This window comes from Cetorhinus maximus, chromosome 2, assembly GCF_964194155.1.
Source record: "Cetorhinus maximus chromosome 2, sCetMax3.hap1.1, whole genome shotgun sequence".
Lineage (NCBI taxonomy): Eukaryota > Metazoa > Chordata > Chondrichthyes > Lamniformes > Cetorhinidae > Cetorhinus > Cetorhinus maximus.
This window is the reverse complement of record NC_135880.1, coordinates 182300282-182318110: the sequence shown is the minus strand read 5'-3', so window position 1 is coordinate 182318110 and position 17829 is coordinate 182300282. Positions and strand designations below refer to the sequence as shown.

General features: G+C 40.6%; 1 protein-coding gene across 5 annotated transcripts in view; it reads right to left on the bottom strand.

The window, feature by feature from the left end:
- Positions 1-17829, bottom strand: part of ccdc171 (coiled-coil domain containing 171) — a 226036-nt gene that overhangs the window by 115355 nt on the left and 92852 nt on the right. For all 5 annotated transcript variants that reach the window (XR_013573484.1, XM_078530317.1, XM_078530309.1 and 2 more), the window contains 2 exons: positions 15776-16274; positions 7604-7720 (listed from right to left, as the gene is read on the bottom strand). Coding sequence is in view for 4 of the 5 variants with exons in the window: in XM_078530317.1 (XP_078386443.1) it covers positions 7604-7720; positions 15776-16274 (616 nt within the window). In the remaining variant the exon portion in view is untranslated. The remainder of the gene's footprint in view (positions 1-7603; positions 7721-15775; positions 16275-17829) is intronic.

Below are 17829 nucleotides of genomic sequence, written 5' to 3'. Positions count from 1 at the left end.
ATAACCCAGTTAGATTTAAGATAGTTACGGAAAAGGAAATGGTGGGGCCGGGAATAAAAGTTCTAAACTGGCGAAAGACATGGGCTGACAAGTGGCAAGTAACATTCATGTCACAAAAGTGTCAGGCAATGACCATCTCCAACGAGAGAATCCAACCAGTGCCCCGTGATGTTCAATAGCATTACTATCACTGAATCTCCTATCAACATCCTGGGGATTACCACTGACCAGAAACTGAACTAGACCAGCCATATAAATACTGTGGCTACAAGAGCAGGTCAGAGGCTAGGAATCCTGCGACAAGTAACTCACCTCCTGACTCCCCAAAGCCCATCCACCATCTGCAAGACACAAGTCAGGAGTGTGATGGAATACTCTCCACTTGCCTGGATGAGTGCAGCTCCCACAACACTCAAGAAGCTTGACACTGTCTAAGACAAAGCAGCCCGCTTGATTGGCACCACATCCACAAACATTCACTCCCTCCAGCACTGAAGCACAGTAGCAGCAGTGTGTACCATCTACAAGATGTACTGCAGGAATTCATCAAGGCTCCTTCGACACCACCTTCCAAACCCACAACCATTACCATCTAGAAGGACAAGGGGAGCAGATAGATGGGAACACCGCCACCTGCCATGTCCCCTCCAAGCCACTCACCATCCTGACTTGGAAATATATCACCGTTCCTTCACTGTTGCTGGGTCAAAATCCTGGAATTCACTTCCTAACAGCACTGTGGGTGTACCTACACCACATGGGCTGCAGCGGTTCAAGAAGGCAGCTTACGAACACCTTCTCAAGGGCAACTAGGGATGGGCAATAAATGCTGGCACAGCCAGCGAAGCTCACATCCCGGGAATGAATAGGAAATAAATACTGAGGGTTAAATACGGCACAGTCCTTCGAGGAGTATAAAAAGTGCAGAGGGGAACTTAAAAAGGAAATTAGGGAAGCTAACAGTGTGCATGAGAAAGCATTGGTGGAATAAAGGTAAACCCAAAGGGGTTCTCTTTAAATATATAAAGAGCAAGAGAATAATTAGGGAAAGTGTAGGGCCTGTTAGGGACCATAGAGGTCATCTGTGTGGGGACCCGGAAGACGTGGGTGCAGTTCTCAATGAATACTTTGCATTGGTCCTCGCAATGGAAACGGACGACACAGGTACAGACATCAGGGTGGAGGGCTGTGAAATATTAGAGGAAATTAACATAAGAGAGAGAGGAGGTACTAGTGGGTTTAGCATCCTTAGAAGTGGATAAATCTACAGGCCCGGATGAGATGAATCCCAGGCTGTTGAGGGAGGCAAGGGAAGCGATTTCAGGGGCCCTGGCAGTAATTTTCAAATCCTCTCTGGCCACAGGTGAGGTGTCAGAGGACTGCTAATGTTGTCCCGTTGTTAAAAAAGGGAGGAAGGAGTAGACCAGGGAATTACAGGCCAGTCAGTCTAACCTGGGTGGTGGAGAGGTTACTCAAAAGAATTCTGAGGGACACAATATATTGCACTTGGAGAGACACTGATTAATTGGGGATAGTCAGCATGGATTTGTTAAGGGAAGGTCGTGTTTGAAAAATTTGATTGAATTTTTTGAGGAGGTAACCAGGAGTGTTGATGAGGGTAATGCATTTGATGTGGTCTACATGGACTTTAGCAAGGCTTTTGGTCCCTCAGGGCAGACTGGTCAAGAAACTAAGAGCCCATAGGATCCAAGGCAAAGTGGCACATTCGATCCAAAATTGGCTGAGAGGCAGGAAGCAGAGGGTGGTGTTAGAGGGATGTTTCTGTGACTGGAAGTCTGTTTCCAGTGGGGTTCCACAGGGCTCAGTGCTGGGACCCTGGCTGTTTGTGGTGCACATAAATGATTTGGACTTAAATGTAGGGGGTATGATCAAGAAGTCCGCGGATGACACGAAAATTGGTAGGGCGGTAAATAGTGAGGAGGGTGGCCGTAAACCGCAGGGGGACATCAATGGACTGGTCAGGTGGGCAGAGCAGTGGCAAATGGAATTCAACCCGGAAAAGTGTGAGGTAATGCACTCGGGGAGGGCCAACAAGGCAAGGGATTACACTATGAATGGTAGGACCCTGGAAAGCACTGAAGATCAGAGGGACCTTGGTGTGCATATCCACAGATCCCTGAAGGTAGAAGGACAGGTAGATAAGGGGGTTAAGAAGGGATACCAGATACCTGCCTTTATTAGCCAAGACATAGAATACAAGAGCAGGGAGGTTATGCTGGAACTGTATAAAATGCTGGTTAAGCCACAACTGGAGTACTGTGTGCAGTTCTAGTCACCACATTATAGAAAGGGTATGATTGCACTGGAGAAGGTGCAGAGGAGGTTTACCAGGATGCTACCTGGGCTGAGCTATGAGGAAAGATTGGATAGGCTGGGGTTATTTTCTTTGGAGCAGCGAAGGTTGAGAGGGGACCTAATAGAGGTGTGTAAGATTATGAGGGGCATAGATTGGGTGGATAGGAAGGCACTTTTTCCATTAGTAGAGGGGTCAATAACCAGGGGGCATGGATTTAAGGTAAGAGGTAGAAGGCTAAGAGGGGAGTTGAGGAGAAACTTTTTCACCCAGAAGATGGTGGGAGTTTAGAACTCACTGCCTGAAAGGGTGGTTGAGTCAGAAACTCTCGTAACATTTATGTAGTATTTAGATATTCATTTGCGTTGCCATAGCCTCCAAGGCTATGGGCCAAGTGCTGGAAAATGGGATTAGTGTAGTCAGATCTTTGTTCACTGGCGTGGACATGATTGGCCGAATGGCCTCCTTCTGTGCTGTTGGTGTCTATGAGTCTAAGACAGCTCTCACTATACAGGCTTGATAGTTAAAAGAACTCCCATTCATGAAAATCCATTCTCTCACTGGCACCTGTAGCATAGTTTGTTCTATTTTTAAATGAGCTGGGGATTTAATTATCTTCAGATCATGACAGTTAAATAGACTTTATTCACCCTTCAAGAGCATTAACATAAATTCGTGACTCCCACAGTGCATGTTAAGGCCTATGCAACAGCCAAAATGGGATCTGTTTAAACTCCATACCTCACCCCCTTTCCCCTATTGGCATCTGTTTGAAATGGAGGCGGGACTTCCACATCCAGGTCCCACCCATCATTTTTGAATGTCCAGAGTCTTCCCAACTCAAAATCCAACCCAATCTTTTGTGTTCACACAATAATCCTGGTTCTACTTTTTTATGTAGCAGATGATGTGTGCCAGGTAGATCAAATCCACGAGGGGAACGTAATTGCGCTATCACAATGGTTTTGCAATTTGTATTTATTTCGAGATGTGTGCACTTAATTCAGAAGTAATAAGTCCACCAAGACTTTGAGATTTAAAAAAACTAAATTAAAATATTTATTAACAAAAGAAAAGATTTCAAGCACATACATAAGACTACAATTACTGCTACAATGATTCCTAAAATTCCTCCCCTTTAAGGCAATGGTCCAAAAATAAAGTTTAGATTTAAACAGATCTGGCAAATTAACACAATACCCTGGACAGTAGAATTCCAAATGGCTTTTCTCCAGCTTCAGTTCCAGTGGACAGCAGACTTATGTACAAATACTGGAGGCGTCATTAAGGCTATTTCACACACATGTTAGATTTCACATGGCCTTCTCCTAACACATAGCCTCATTCTCCTTTATATATATTTCTCTCTTTTTAATATGTAAATTCTATTATTTCATAGGTCTTTGAAACTGTACGTTCCTTACAATATAAAAACTTTCATGTTCCTACCATTTGTCAGTAACCTTTGGTAAAAATAAATACATTCCTTAGCTTTGTTTTTCTGGCTTGTTGTTAAAAAATCTCCCTTGATTTATCTAAAAATGCAAATTCCCTTCACACCTTACATGGTAAGCCAGCATCCATGCTTACTCATTAGCATATCAAGCACCTAGCTTCTTTTGATGAGTTAAACCTTGTAGTCGACTTGACTCCAAATGTAATTAAATCACAACACAGACAGACCCAACTATACTTACCCCCATAAACCTACTTTACAATAAACCAGAAAACTATTATGAAAGTTATCATGCTTCCATGACATTGAGCTCTCAGAATTGCTCCCATCACCTTTGTCACTCCAAAACTCCAATACTAAAACTGACAATATCTACATGGTGTGATTGAAATAAAAAGCAAATTACAGTCTGGTCCAATAACAGGGGAGTATCTCCAATGGAGTTCCTTCACAACAGGGAGGGTATATCAGGTTAGACCTGTTGAACTGATGAGTCTAGCTAGAATCTATGGGATAATTCCATATTGAGGATTCTCAGATGGCATCAATTGGCACTTGATTGAGACAACTTTAATGGCCCCCATGAATTTCCTGTTTGAAAAGTAATAATGCAGCATGATATTCATTCATCCACTTAGCTATGTACTGTTGGGTTTAACATGGGATTAGCAGAGTTGGGGAAATAATTACAGAAACATCTGCAACCACAAGAATGATAGCCTGTTGATCCCCATGCTGAATTTATTCTGGATGAAAATTAAGGCATTTGTTTCCTGGGAAAGTGAGTTTGTTTAAGCAATGGACATTGATTTAGTTCTAAGAGCCCGAAGTCAGTTTTTGTATTCTTGACTGGCAGGCAAAATGATCTTTTAATGTTTATTAGGCTACTATTATCACTTCTCAAATCCAGATCTATACTGGTACAATGCGAAAACCCAAGACAGGGTTGAAAACTATTACTGCTATTATCCAGAAATGAGCAGTTCAATGCAGAAACCATGTCCATCAGCCATTGAAATTGGAATTTAACAGTCTAGTGTCTAAAATCCTCGGCATGACTAAACACAGCCAATTCTGTAAGTTGTAAAGTGAGACAGCGTATCTCTTGTTTTTGTTTTTACTCTTTTTGAAATAGCCCATTGGCTGATAATGCTTCGTAGAAAACCCACCTGTAGCCTAGTCAGAAACATTAAATAACTAATAGCCGCTTGGTAGCACAGAATTTGAATATTGCTGAAAAGAAAGAAATGATGCCGAAGCCTTTCATCTTGCACTCATCAGGACAAACACGAGAATACCAAATTTCAAATGATAACAATTTATACCACGGGAGAAAAGGGTGCCGATTGGTTGACTCATCAACTCTGAATAGCTGAGGCATTGCCACAGAGAAGCCAAAAGGGAACTATAGGCTCCCCAAGCTCCTGGGTAATTTCAAGTAATTACATCAGGTACTGAGGACTCAAAATACATCTGGGAGAAATTAGCTGATGATTTGGCATTCTGGCCACTTTTTATAGAGGGAAGCAAGGACATCTCCCATGCACAGCTTGACATGACCTCCTTTCGTGACACATACATGATTCTCTATGACGAATTAGATAAGGGACAGATGTGTGCAGAATGCTGAATGACAACTCATTTTGTGTGAATTCTGCACAAAATGCCACTGTAACCTTTTTTTATTATTCTTCCACGGGATGTGGGTGTCGCCTGCAGGGCCAGTATTTGTTGTCCATGCCTAAGTGGCCTTGAACTGAGGCCATTTCAGAAGGCAGTTAAGAGTCAATCACGTTGCTGTGGGTCTGGAGTTACCCATAGGCCAGGCAGGGGAAGAATGGCAGATTTCCTTCTCTAAAGGAGATTAGTAAACCAGATGGGTTTTTACAACAATCAATGATATATCATGGTCGCCATTACTGAGGTCAGCTTTATATTCCACACTTATTAGTTGAATTTAAATTCCACCAGCTGCCGTGGTGGGATTTGAACCCATGTCCCCAAAGCATTAGCCTGGAACTCTGAATTACTACCAGAGACATTACCATGATGCTACCATCTCCCCAATTCACATAATGAATTTCCAAATAGCACTAACATCCACTATGTTCAATTTATTGTATCTGCACCACCACCAGTCCCCATCCAAGCCACATTCTATTTAGCTGCAAGTTCACCAGTTGGCAGGAACTAGGGTGAAGAAACATATGAACATACGAACTAGGAGCAGGAGTAGGCCACTGCCCTTCAAGCCTACTCCGTCATTCAATAAGATCATGGCTGATGATTGTAATCTCCCATCTACCTTAGATAACCTTTCACCCCCTCGTAAATCAAGAATCTATCTAACTCTGCCTTAAGAATATTCAAATACCCTGCTTCCACTGCCTTTTGGGGAAGAGAGTTCCAAAGACTCACGACCCTCAGAAAAAATCTCATATCTGTCTTAAATGGGTGACCCCTTATTTTTAAACCGTGACCCCTAGTTCTAGATTCTCCCACAAGAGAAAACATCCTCTCCACATCCATCCTGTCAAGAGCCCTCAGGATCTTCAAGGTTTCAATCAAGCCACCTCTCACTCTTCTAAACTCCAGTGAATACAAGCCTAATCTGTCCAACCTCTCCTCACAAGACAACCCACCCATTCTTGGTATTAGTCTCGTAAATCTTCTCTGAACTGCTTCTAACGCATTTGCATCTTTCCTTAAATAAGGAGACCAATATCGTACACCGTACTCCAGATGTGGTCTCGCCAGTGCCCATACAACTGAAGCATAACCACCTTACTTTTGAAATCAATTCCCCCCTACAATAAACGATAACATTCTATTAGCTTTCCTAATTACCTGCCGTACCTGGTTACTAGCCTTTTGTGATTCATGCACTAGGACACCCAGATCAGAGGCCATTGACAATTATGTACAAAAGATAATTTGATCTTCATTATAAAAGTGGTTTCAAGTTTCTCTGCACAAAGGATTGTGATTGTTGCACACCACTGAAGCTTCAAGACACACATAGTTTACTGACTTACACTATGTTTGGAGTTTGTAAAGACATTTTCAAAGCTGAAAGTTCAGAATTGTTCCACTTTGCATATTATGCTGAATTCAGAAAAATATATGCCGTCAGATTGCTACCATGAATGATTTAAAGCAGAAATCAGCCAATTGTGGATCCACTATTAGACAATGTGTACTGAAGTAAAATTAAGTAATAATCTCCATTCATCAGCAATGTAGATGGCAGTTGATGACTCTTGGCTGCATTAAATGCTAAGGGGACAAGTAGACACGTTTAATCAACATGCAAAAGCAGCTTATTGCCGAGAACATGCAAGACAACTTGAAAGCATCACTTTACAATACATTTAAGGATATTAAACTTTATACACCATCAAAGCTGCTGCATGTCAGAGAATACAAGATCATGTCAGTGTACTGTGACTGAGTAGCAGTTAGCTGGTGCATGTCTGCATACGAACCGCAACAGTCACATAATGCATTTATGATGCTGCAATCAGCTTATTATACAGTAAAATAAATGAAAAGCTCCTTGAAGAGCAGCAAGTGTTAGGTGCACCTTACTGAAAATATTAGCTAAAAACATAGTCTAAAAATCCATTATTGCAATAGGTTCTCAATGTTGTTATAAAGTTTGCAACGCATCATTCTTTAATGATCATAAAATATACTGTGTGCATTTGGCGAGTTTGTGAAAGGTTGAGTTTTCAATTAGGTTGAAAATAAATGTGCATTTTTAATATTAAATGAACTGGTTAGGGGAAAAAGACTTAATTTTTCCTACAGAATGAACTGTATGATCTACTTACGTGATTTAGTGATAACATCCTGTAACTCAGCCATAGAATCAACTATTGCAGCCAATAGGTCAGAACTGGAAAACCATTCAACAGCCTGGGTAAAGCGGCTCTGCTCACTTTCCTGTCCTAGCAAAAATGTGACAAAGCAACATGACAGTACACGTAGTAACAGCAAAAGGCACAGACCAGTGTGTGTACAGAAAAATATAAAACACCTATACTAAGCACTGTATAAGGTTTTGTTAACCATTTGTGTGAACTCCAGTAGAAGAAAAGGTTTAATTTGAATGTGGAACATTCTTTGCCTTAAAATTTCATCAGTGTTTATTGTACACTTTGTAGAAGTGGAATTGTATTTGCTTTCTTGGATGTGCTGTTAAATTTTGCTTCAGTCCTCACCATGTGACATCTTACCTTTTTCAAGCAACCTGTTAACAAAATAATTTTCTGAATCAAAAGCTCAATTTCACTAGAACAGATTTTGAAAAATAAATAAGATGATTTAGCAAATCCAATCTAGATGAAGATTGAAACTTCCGCTTTCTGGTGCTTATAAAATAGAGTTAATTTGCGGTACAAAATGATCTATTTTGTGGAACTAAATTGAAACAACAGGACAGCTTGAAGACAATGAATCTGTCACGTTGATTTTGAGAGATTGGAATTATGGTTTGTTGTTGTTTTGGGTTTCTATTAGTTATCCACTTGGATACAGAAGTTGTGGTTACTCCCACTTGTGGTCTGAGCATCTCACTGTGCCCATACAGTTCAATATCAAATTAAATAAGCATATAAGCAAAGGGATGAATGAATTATGACTGGCACAGATCTGCATAACGTGCAGCCTGTGACCACAAACCATCTAGACTTTGAGGGAATGGAATCACTTTGTCTCTCAAGAGATGCCAGGCTTGAGAAACTGGAGTGAAGTCGAGAGCACCATGGATCCGGGAAAAGACCACTGTGCATGCAAAGTCTAGTATTCTCTCATCCTGCTTTGCTTTGTCTGTGGGAAAATATATGTGGATGTTACTTTTGGTAAAGGGAGCCATACCTACTGTTGTACATTTTATATATTTGATTTTCCCCAGACCAATATAGGGATGACACTAGTTTCAAAGTGTGCAGGAGCTTTACAGAATGTTACACAATGCCTACTCCATGTTTCAGCTCAGATTCTAGGAGCTTCTGTGTCAGTTTACTTTTCTCTGAGTCTGCACACAGAATTAGCTAATCAAGCAGTGAACATAGATCAGTTACCAGACTTACATAATCAGGACAATTGAACCATTGAACATTACATCTACCTCTCTGATACAGTGAACTATGAACTGGAAGATGTCATCTGCCTCAGCCAGGAAGGAGTCTTTAACATTAAAGTTAAGGCCACAGCAACCTCGACAGCTACTAGCTATGCTGCCCATGCTCTTCTCCAAGGCCCAGGTTGTGACTGTAGCAGGCGAAATAGTGCCAGCATCCTTGGTGAAATGGGACACCTGCGACATTGCTCCTCCAAGAAGTTCATGTCGGAGAACTGTTCCCTGTAAACCCACTTTGGGGAAAGCCTCCAATGCAGTGCTCTCCTCCTCCCTCTTCAACCTAGTCCTGTTCTTTCATATGTTTCTTGCTGCTCCCTCCTCCTCCAGCCACAAAAGCAGCCAAGCAAATCACCCAAAACTGCAGTAAACTGTTTAGAAGGCAGCCAAGATCAGTTCAGCTCAGAATGAGTTTCTCAGCAGGTATAAACCTGTTCACCAGGTCAGGAAAAAAAAGATCAGAAAATGCCCAGGAGTTGACCAGCAACCTCAAATGACAAACCATCAGCTAGCCTGTATGTAATGGGTAAGTCCTTGGAGATGAAGAGTCCTTCCTATCTGTTAGTGCCATGGGTTACTGGGCAAGTTGATCACAAGTCAGGCACTGGGGCAGCCCAATATCACAAGATGGTCCTACAACAAGCAGACCCAAATTTTAATCCTTCAGTCAGTGATTTAACCAGTTCTGGTGTGCACTCCGGAAGCTGTGAAGCAGCAATTTGAGTATGTGATGAAAGACCCACCCCACTTGCCATGCTGGATGCTTAGACACCTGTGTTAAGATTGAAAAATGGGCATGCAGTGATAAATTTATAGGTATGTGTGGGAAATCACCTATCCTGGGAGAGTGTGTCACTTTTCCCAAGAACAAGAAACAACTGTAGGAAAAGAATGTATGCCATGGGCACAATCCAAACTAAGATTAAACAATACCCCATTCAAGGAATCAAGATCATTCTAAAGAAGTTACGTGGATTAATAAAATGTTTAGTCAAGCTCAACTCCCTGTCACAAACAACTCATTTCCTTGTGTGGCTAACATTATCAAGACTCCTGCCACTTGGCAATTGATATTCAATGGCTGGTCTACATTGGGATCCCAGGGCATCAGTTACAAATACTTTAGTTCTTTTCGCAAAGGGTGGAAACACCATCTTAGATTTTCCTTAAAGAAAAGTTTCTTTACAGGCCAATGAACAGTAAAGCACAAATCCAAGAAACAATACTTTCGAAACCATCAATCTTAAGAATGCTTTTTGGATCTTCTCATTGACTTATCACCCACATTCTACAGGAATACAGAGATCATTTCAGTAAATGCTAGAAATGATAGAAGTTGTCCATTTAGTCCATCATGTCAGCTCTTTGAAAACACTACCTGATTTTTTTAAAAATTCATTTTACGGGATGTGGGCGTCGTTGGCTAGGCCAGCATTTATTGCCCATGAGAAGGTGGTGGTGAGCTGCCTTCTTGAACCACTGCAGTCCATGTGGTGTAGGTACACTCACAGTGCTGTTAAGGGAGTTTTACTCCCCTGCTCTTTCCCCATAGCCCTGCAATTTTTCTCCCTTCAAGTTCCAATCCAATTCCATTTTGAAAGTTCCTAACAACTCTTCACTCAGCATCCTTTCAGGCAATGCATTCCAGGTCACAAAAACTCACTTTTTTTTCCCTCGTCTCCACTCTGATCTGTTGCCAATTGCCTAATATTTGTGCCGTCTGATTACTTGCTGTCCTGTCAGTAAAAGCAGTTTCTCCATATTTTTAATAAATACCTTTAACAAATACAGATACTTCCATCAAATCGACCCTGAACGTTCTCTGTTCTAGGGAGAACAACTGCAGCTTCTTCAATCTCACCACATATCTGAAGCCCCTCATCCCTGGCATCATTCTAGTAAGCATCCTCTCCAATGTCTCGACATTCTTGCTAAAGTGTGGTGATCTGAATTAGACACAATACTCCATGTCTGGGTCTAACCAATGATTTATAAAGGTTTAGTATTTCTTCTTTCTTCTTTGTGTTTCATACCTCCATAAATAAAGCTAAGCAACCATATACTTTTATAACTCTTGGTAGTACAGAACTTGAGTATTGCTGAAAAAAAAAGACAGACATGCTACTGAAGCTTTTCATCTTGCATTCATTAAGACATATTCACAAGAATACCAAATCTCAAAGGGAACAAGCAGCTTGGGGGACAGCCATTCCTCGGTTCATGGCAATGCCTTGACCAGAGCTGACCTGCCTGGTTTGAATTTAAACAAAAGCTTGGCAGTTAACTGTTCCTTGGTGCATTCTCCATGGCAACATCTCCACCAGAGTCCACTTGCCAACCAATTACCATCCTCCTCATGCAGTATAAATTGCTGTTTCCTTTGAGATTTGGTTTTCTTGTGAATCTGTCCTGATGAGTACAAGATGAAAAGCTTTGACAGCATGTCTCTTTTTCAAACAATACTTCTATTACAGTTTTCTCATCTTGTCCTGCTACCTTCAAAGATTTATGTGAACCCCAGATCACTCTCTTTCTGCACCCAATTTAGTATCTCCTCATAATTAAATGCCCTGCTGAAAGGGTGGTGGAAGCAGATTCAGTAGCAACTTTCAAAAGTAATTTGGATAAATATTTGAAAAGGAAACATATGTAAGGTAATGGGGAAATTAAGATGGGCTGAATGGCCTTCTTCTGTGCTCTATGATTTTGGTCATAATCTACTGAACTTTCTAGGAGAACAGCAGAGTTCATATTTTTTCCATTTAGCATTATATTTTATTTTTGAGGTTCCTAAAAGCTAAAGGTATCCTAGTGGAGAATATGATGCCTGAATGAAGCTGATAGCTTACTTCAGACTCCGGAATGGCTCTAAATACATGGTTCCTGAAATAATCTAAACAGTTTATGTACGTCATTGCAATGTAAATAGCAAACTCCTTCTATCGCCTGTTTAACCCAACCATCAGAAGTGATGGACAACCATTGCGCTATAAGGTACAAAAGGCTGATGCCACATGCTTCCCTAGTAATAGATAGGGCCCAATTTTAAATCTAATCAAATGGGTTGAGAGAGTTAAAATCTTGTCCATAATGTTGATGGGAGCTAGGACAAAACTGGTAGAGCTTTGTTTGGCATAACCCACCATCAGTAGTTGAAAGATGGGCCATCTACAACTCACACGTAGTGTCGTGTAACTCAAAGGCCTTAAGCGGGCTGTTGGCATTAGTTCTCCTTGGACCTGTAGGCATGGATAGTGATATCATGATGTCATCCAGCAGCTTAAAGTCTATTGAGGTAATTTCCAGACCTCCAGCACTGAAAGAGTGGCTCAAGTTGTTAGGTCTTCAGACCACAGAAAAACCCATTCTACAAGATATCCTTCATTGCAGAAAGTGGATTCTTTTTCATGAGGCTTCAAGTGATTCTGATCAGAGACAGAGATGTGATATTCTCTAAGAGTTTCATGAAGTGATTCTCAGGGAATCCCAAAGATCACCATGGGAAAAAAAAATTCAGGATTTATCGTATCCAAGTTTCCAAGTCATTGTTGGCATAGGCAGAGGGTGTATCATTCACCTTTTCACATGGCAGTTATCCAATTACAACTCCCATGGGAAGCTTCATCCTTTTAAAGAAATGTCAACTTTTCAAAAGAATGGGGAAGACATCATTAGAAAGTTCATCTTTGCGCACATGTGTAGTGAGAGTCAAGGGTTGACACTTTATAAACAAATACAAAACAAAACAATAACTCAAGCCAGTTTACTTACTTTATAAAAATGTTGCACTGTAAAACATAAAACATATGCACACGACTGCAGCCACTGATGGTTACATATAACGCTGACAACCAGGGGAGAGGAATGCTTGTTTTGTTTTTATGTGTGCTAACATATCGCTACCAGCTCTTGTCAGTCAGTCACACTGGAAGGAGGAACAAGAGATGGGCAATGGGCAGAAGTTTGCAGATTCATAGTCCTTCACGGGAAACATGCTGCTCATTAAATGAGTTGCATCAATTTGCACTAATCCAAGAATTGTCTAGAAAAATACAGGTAGAGATATATTTTGTAGCAATTAATTTATTCTGTAAAATACATTGCTCAATGTTTCTAGTTTCAGTACTTTCAAAAAAGACTGATATATGTTGTAAAGTGTTGAAATTGCTCTCCTTTTCTCCCGCTTACTGCCAGTAAAAGTCAGATTGAGACAAAAGATGCTAAGATTTGCCCTCTTTTTGAAATCTGCTCCAATCCTCCATTCCAATCTCTGCCTCTAATTTTGGGTGGCTGCTCACTTTCTGCTCCCTGGCCAAAAGTTGATTTTTGCAATCACTACACTGCTGCTTTCTAGAATTCTCTTCCTAAACCACATCGCTAAAATGGATTACCTGGTCAATATCACATTATGAATTGTGGAATCTTGATGTGCACAGATTAACTACTACATTACCAAAGTGACTACATTTCAAAATTACTTAATTGGTTGTAAAGCACTTTGCGAAGGATTATTATACAAGTGCAAGCCTTTACTTCCTTCTAAATCTTTTTTGACTTTCTACTGCCCTGGCATACATAGTAAGCATATTCTTCCCATTGACTGATAAGCAAGAATAACTCATTAGCGTATAATATCAATAAAATCATTTTCAGGAACACTGTTTTCCCCCAACTAGCTGAGATTGTCTTTCAGAACTTCAAACAAGGGGGCAAAACTTTTGAAAACCATTGTTCCAGTAAGAGAAACTTAGCCATGGAAGGTAATGGTGGATATTATTTGTGGACTTCAATTGCCAAAAACTGAACTAACCCAAGAATCTGCCCAGCTGGTCTTCTCTGATACTACCATAAAACTTCAACGGGATCCTGCCACCTTTTATTTGCTACACCTGAACAATGATAATTTAGCTGACATCTGAGTGAATGAGCAGTCATCCAGCTGCCTAAGATAATGAAATTTGGCTGAAAATTGTTTCAGTGAATTAGTAAGTTTCAGTTAGTTTGCATTTGCGGTGGTTCAATAAAACCTTTGGTCAGAAAAGTGTCAGCTTCACTTTTCTGGCAGCTGGTTAACTCAGATGGTTAAGTGCGGTGCTAACAATGCCAAGTCATGTGTTCCATCCCATATTGGCCAATGGGTTTGTTCCAAGAGAAATCTACCATCCCTTTGTCAGTTCACAAGGATGAAGCCAGGGTGAATCCTGTACAATCTGCAGTAACTATTCAACAGTTGGAACAGAGCCCATTTGGGTTAAAACACTCAAACAGTGGAGCACTTTTCCACTATATGTCTGTTCAAAAGGGTCATGAATGAACTTGAAACGAAGAAGAATCTTCCTCCACGACTCATCATTTGAAATCATTTTGAGCCCTCAAGGGAGTATGAACTTGATCAATTCCTAAATTTTCCATGGAGAACCACATTTGCTGGCAATACCTTGACCAGAGCTGACCTGCCTGGTATTGAATTTAAACAAAAGCTTGGCAGTTAACTGTTCCTTAGTGCATTCTCCATGGCAACACCTCCACCAATCAGAGTCCACTTGCCAACCAATTACCCACCCCCCCTTCTCAACATTTGCTGAGTAGGCATTTAAATTCTCTCTAAGTTCCTTATAGTACTGTTGATGATCAACACAAAGCCATGAACCATAAATTCCTCCCAGTAACGAGTGAGCAAAGAGCTGTGAATTCCTCAGCAAAGGCCTTTAGGATTTGAGACAGGCATCAAACAAGATGGAAACTGACCAATTAAGATCCAAAGAAAGTTTTAAAGACTGCTTCACATTTGATGAAAGGCCATAGCACCTGTAGTGTCTAACAATCTCCAGTGCTACATGGATAAACCTCAATCAAGAGAAACCAAGCAAAACTTGACGGCCATGAGTGCTGTAGATGAATCAAGACCAAAAAGAATGGAGAGAAACCAACTGTTCTAACAATCGACAAAACTGCATACTACTCCTTACAGTAATCAAAATCCTTTGAGAAATGCTTCTAATGTCAGTTAGGTCTCAGCTCATGCTACAATTGTCCTCAGGCAATAGAGAAGAGAAGTTGGCCACATTTCTACTTCCAATTATTCCCCAATGACCCTTACTGGAAAGATGTGCGTCAGGCCAGGATTGAATCATGCTTGGCTGCAATAAACTCCGTAATCAAATAGATTGCCAAAACTCATTGTTTGGGCTGACACATTGAAAAAATGATCAAAAAGGCAATTTAAAGTTACTGGCACCCATGGGACTGCACCACCACACATCTAGCCCTCAGAAGGGAGGGAAGAATTGGTAATTAAAATTTGAAGATAATACATTTTGAAACAGAACCTGCATGCATTTCTTACATACAATCTTTCAAGGCCAATTCAGTGTTGCAGATCTTAATGTACACCAATTGATATTAAAAAATAAATAAATTCTAAGGATACCTTAACACATTGCAAGGTCAGACTTGAGTTGAGGTGGCGCCAATTGAACACCAATGGTGGACTAAGGGGTTTCCTGTCAAATGTCGGGTTTTCATTGGATAATATTGAACCAGGTCAACAAGAATACCAGCAGCGCCACAGTGGTCAAAGTCTACTGACTGAATAGCAGATTAACGAAGGATTGGACTTCCCAATAGGAGGGTGGAAACTGTCATTCACAGTTTTTCAGTATCCAGTTAGTGGTGTTCCACTACAGATTTTCTTGATTCATGAAGGGCAACTTTTCAAATATTCATGGTCACCTATTTCTAATGTCTAATTTGGGAGCACAGAATATATGACAAGGATCAAATGGAGATTTAAAATGGGAGATTTGCAGCTAAAACATTTAGTGATCGCTTTCAAACTAGAAATGCCAACCAGGCCAGTACTTACTTGAATGAGTGATGTAGAATTTCACTTTGCCAGTGCAAATTGCAAGTCTTGGTTTGTTCTTAAAGCCCTCAGTCCAGGTAAATAGTGGCTTACATCCTAAGCCAAAGGCACGAAGTCTATTGGCTGCTATGATTGCAATAACACTTTTTCTGAAAACCTGAATCAATCCTTTTTGAGGCTTCTTTTTTTTCTTCAATTTGCTTGGATTACTTTCCAGAGAAAGGACCTGGACAACAGTCCTGAGTTCATTTTTGAAATATTCACAGGTGTGTATTTGCTCTTGAAGGAAGTCCTTCTGCACAGACAGTTCACAGGATCTGCTGTATAATGGGTACAATGCACCTGCCATCAGAGCACAAGCTGCCAGCAAAGCAACATGCTCCTTCTGTTTCTGAGACAATAGTTCCTTCGTAAGAGACAGTTCAAGGGTCAGCTTGTCCTTGACTTTTTCCAGACTGGATAATTTTTCTTTGGCTTCTTCTGCTCCAAGATGGCATGTCTGTGAAAAGTTATGGAATTAAGCTAGTTGTAATTCTTAATTCTGTATTAAATAATTCATTAACTCTTTTCATTATGAATTTATAAGAGTAACAAAACAGCTTCTAGCTAGACTTTTAATTATGATGGAAGCCTCCAATATTGAAATATCTGTGCTATATCCTATTTCTTTAAAAGATGTCAAAATGAGCTTGAGTCAGCTGTATTCTCTGCTCAGGAGTTCCTTTGTCTTTGTGGGGACAAAGGACAACTCAAGCAAATAGGAATAGTTGTTCAAGCTTGAGAGCTTGAAGATTCATATCAGAGCCAAATGGACTACACACAAGCTGTTTGATAAAAAAACTCAGGTGCCAAAGGCAAACAAAGCGCCCAAAACGACCACGAAACGGTTGTCCACATCCTATCGACTTGAACGATAATACAGATTAATAACATGATTTCTTACCCAAAGAGAAATACTACTTTGATCTTGAGTACATATTTTTGCGTTGGAATCCAGAAGAATTGTATAATAGTTGTGGGTTTTCCTGTATCACTAGCTCTCTATTTGCCTTCACATTTCCACCTGGTAACAATGGGAAGGGTTCTATGGAATAGGCTGTCCATGCGGAGACTTGATTAAAACAATTCCACTAAGATTTTGGATTCTTTGTTATTTTAGTTTGGAGATTATCATCTAAGTCAGATACTATACTGCTGGTTACTTGGTCTATTCTTTGCTTCTGTACAAAGTGTTTTTCCTGAAAGTGAATTAACTCAGCTTTAGGCTGAAAAATACATTTGGGCAATGTGGTATTTTCCACCTTTCAGGGTGGACAGGGGCTCATGGTGGGAAATCACCACCACCTCTGGTGTGAAGTAAGGCAAGTAGGTAACTATTATTCCTGGAACTTTATGGAAGCTGTTCAAAGTATTGGAAAAATCTAGTTGTAACAGCAATATAAAATTTGTCTACATCAAAATTATCAGAGTGCATTGGTGAGATGGAGGCCATCTTTTCCTAGGCCATTGGCAGCACACTGATCATGCAAGCATAAACGCGGGCAATTCTTTTTCATAATCCTTGGAATAGGTGAAACAGCTTGCTAAAGCTCCAATGTAGTTCTACCTATGTGAAACAGAATGGTCAGAACACATGCTTTTCAGATTTGTGCATTATGCATTGAGTGTAGGTGAAGAAAGTTCAAGTTGTGGCCCAGCAGTAAGACTGACTCTGCAAATTCTCAGCATAAACTGCAGCAATGCTTACTGGACAAAAAGATTTCACTTCTTTCCCTTTTGTACTCTCTGTTTGTTCTTTCAACAAGAGTGCTCCCAAATGTTTGGAAAATTGGGATGGGCCCAAGCAGGACTGGTTCACATCCTCTCTGAAAAGGAATATTCCGTCCTGTTTCAGAGGTCCCCAAAAATACATGGGTAAGGGGGTAAGTAGGAAAAACAGAATGGCAGCGTATTACTTAAATAGTGATGGATTGGGAAATGTCAATGTACATAAGAACATAAGAACTAGGAGCAGGAGTAGGCAATTCAGCCCCTCGAGCCTGCCCCGCCATTCA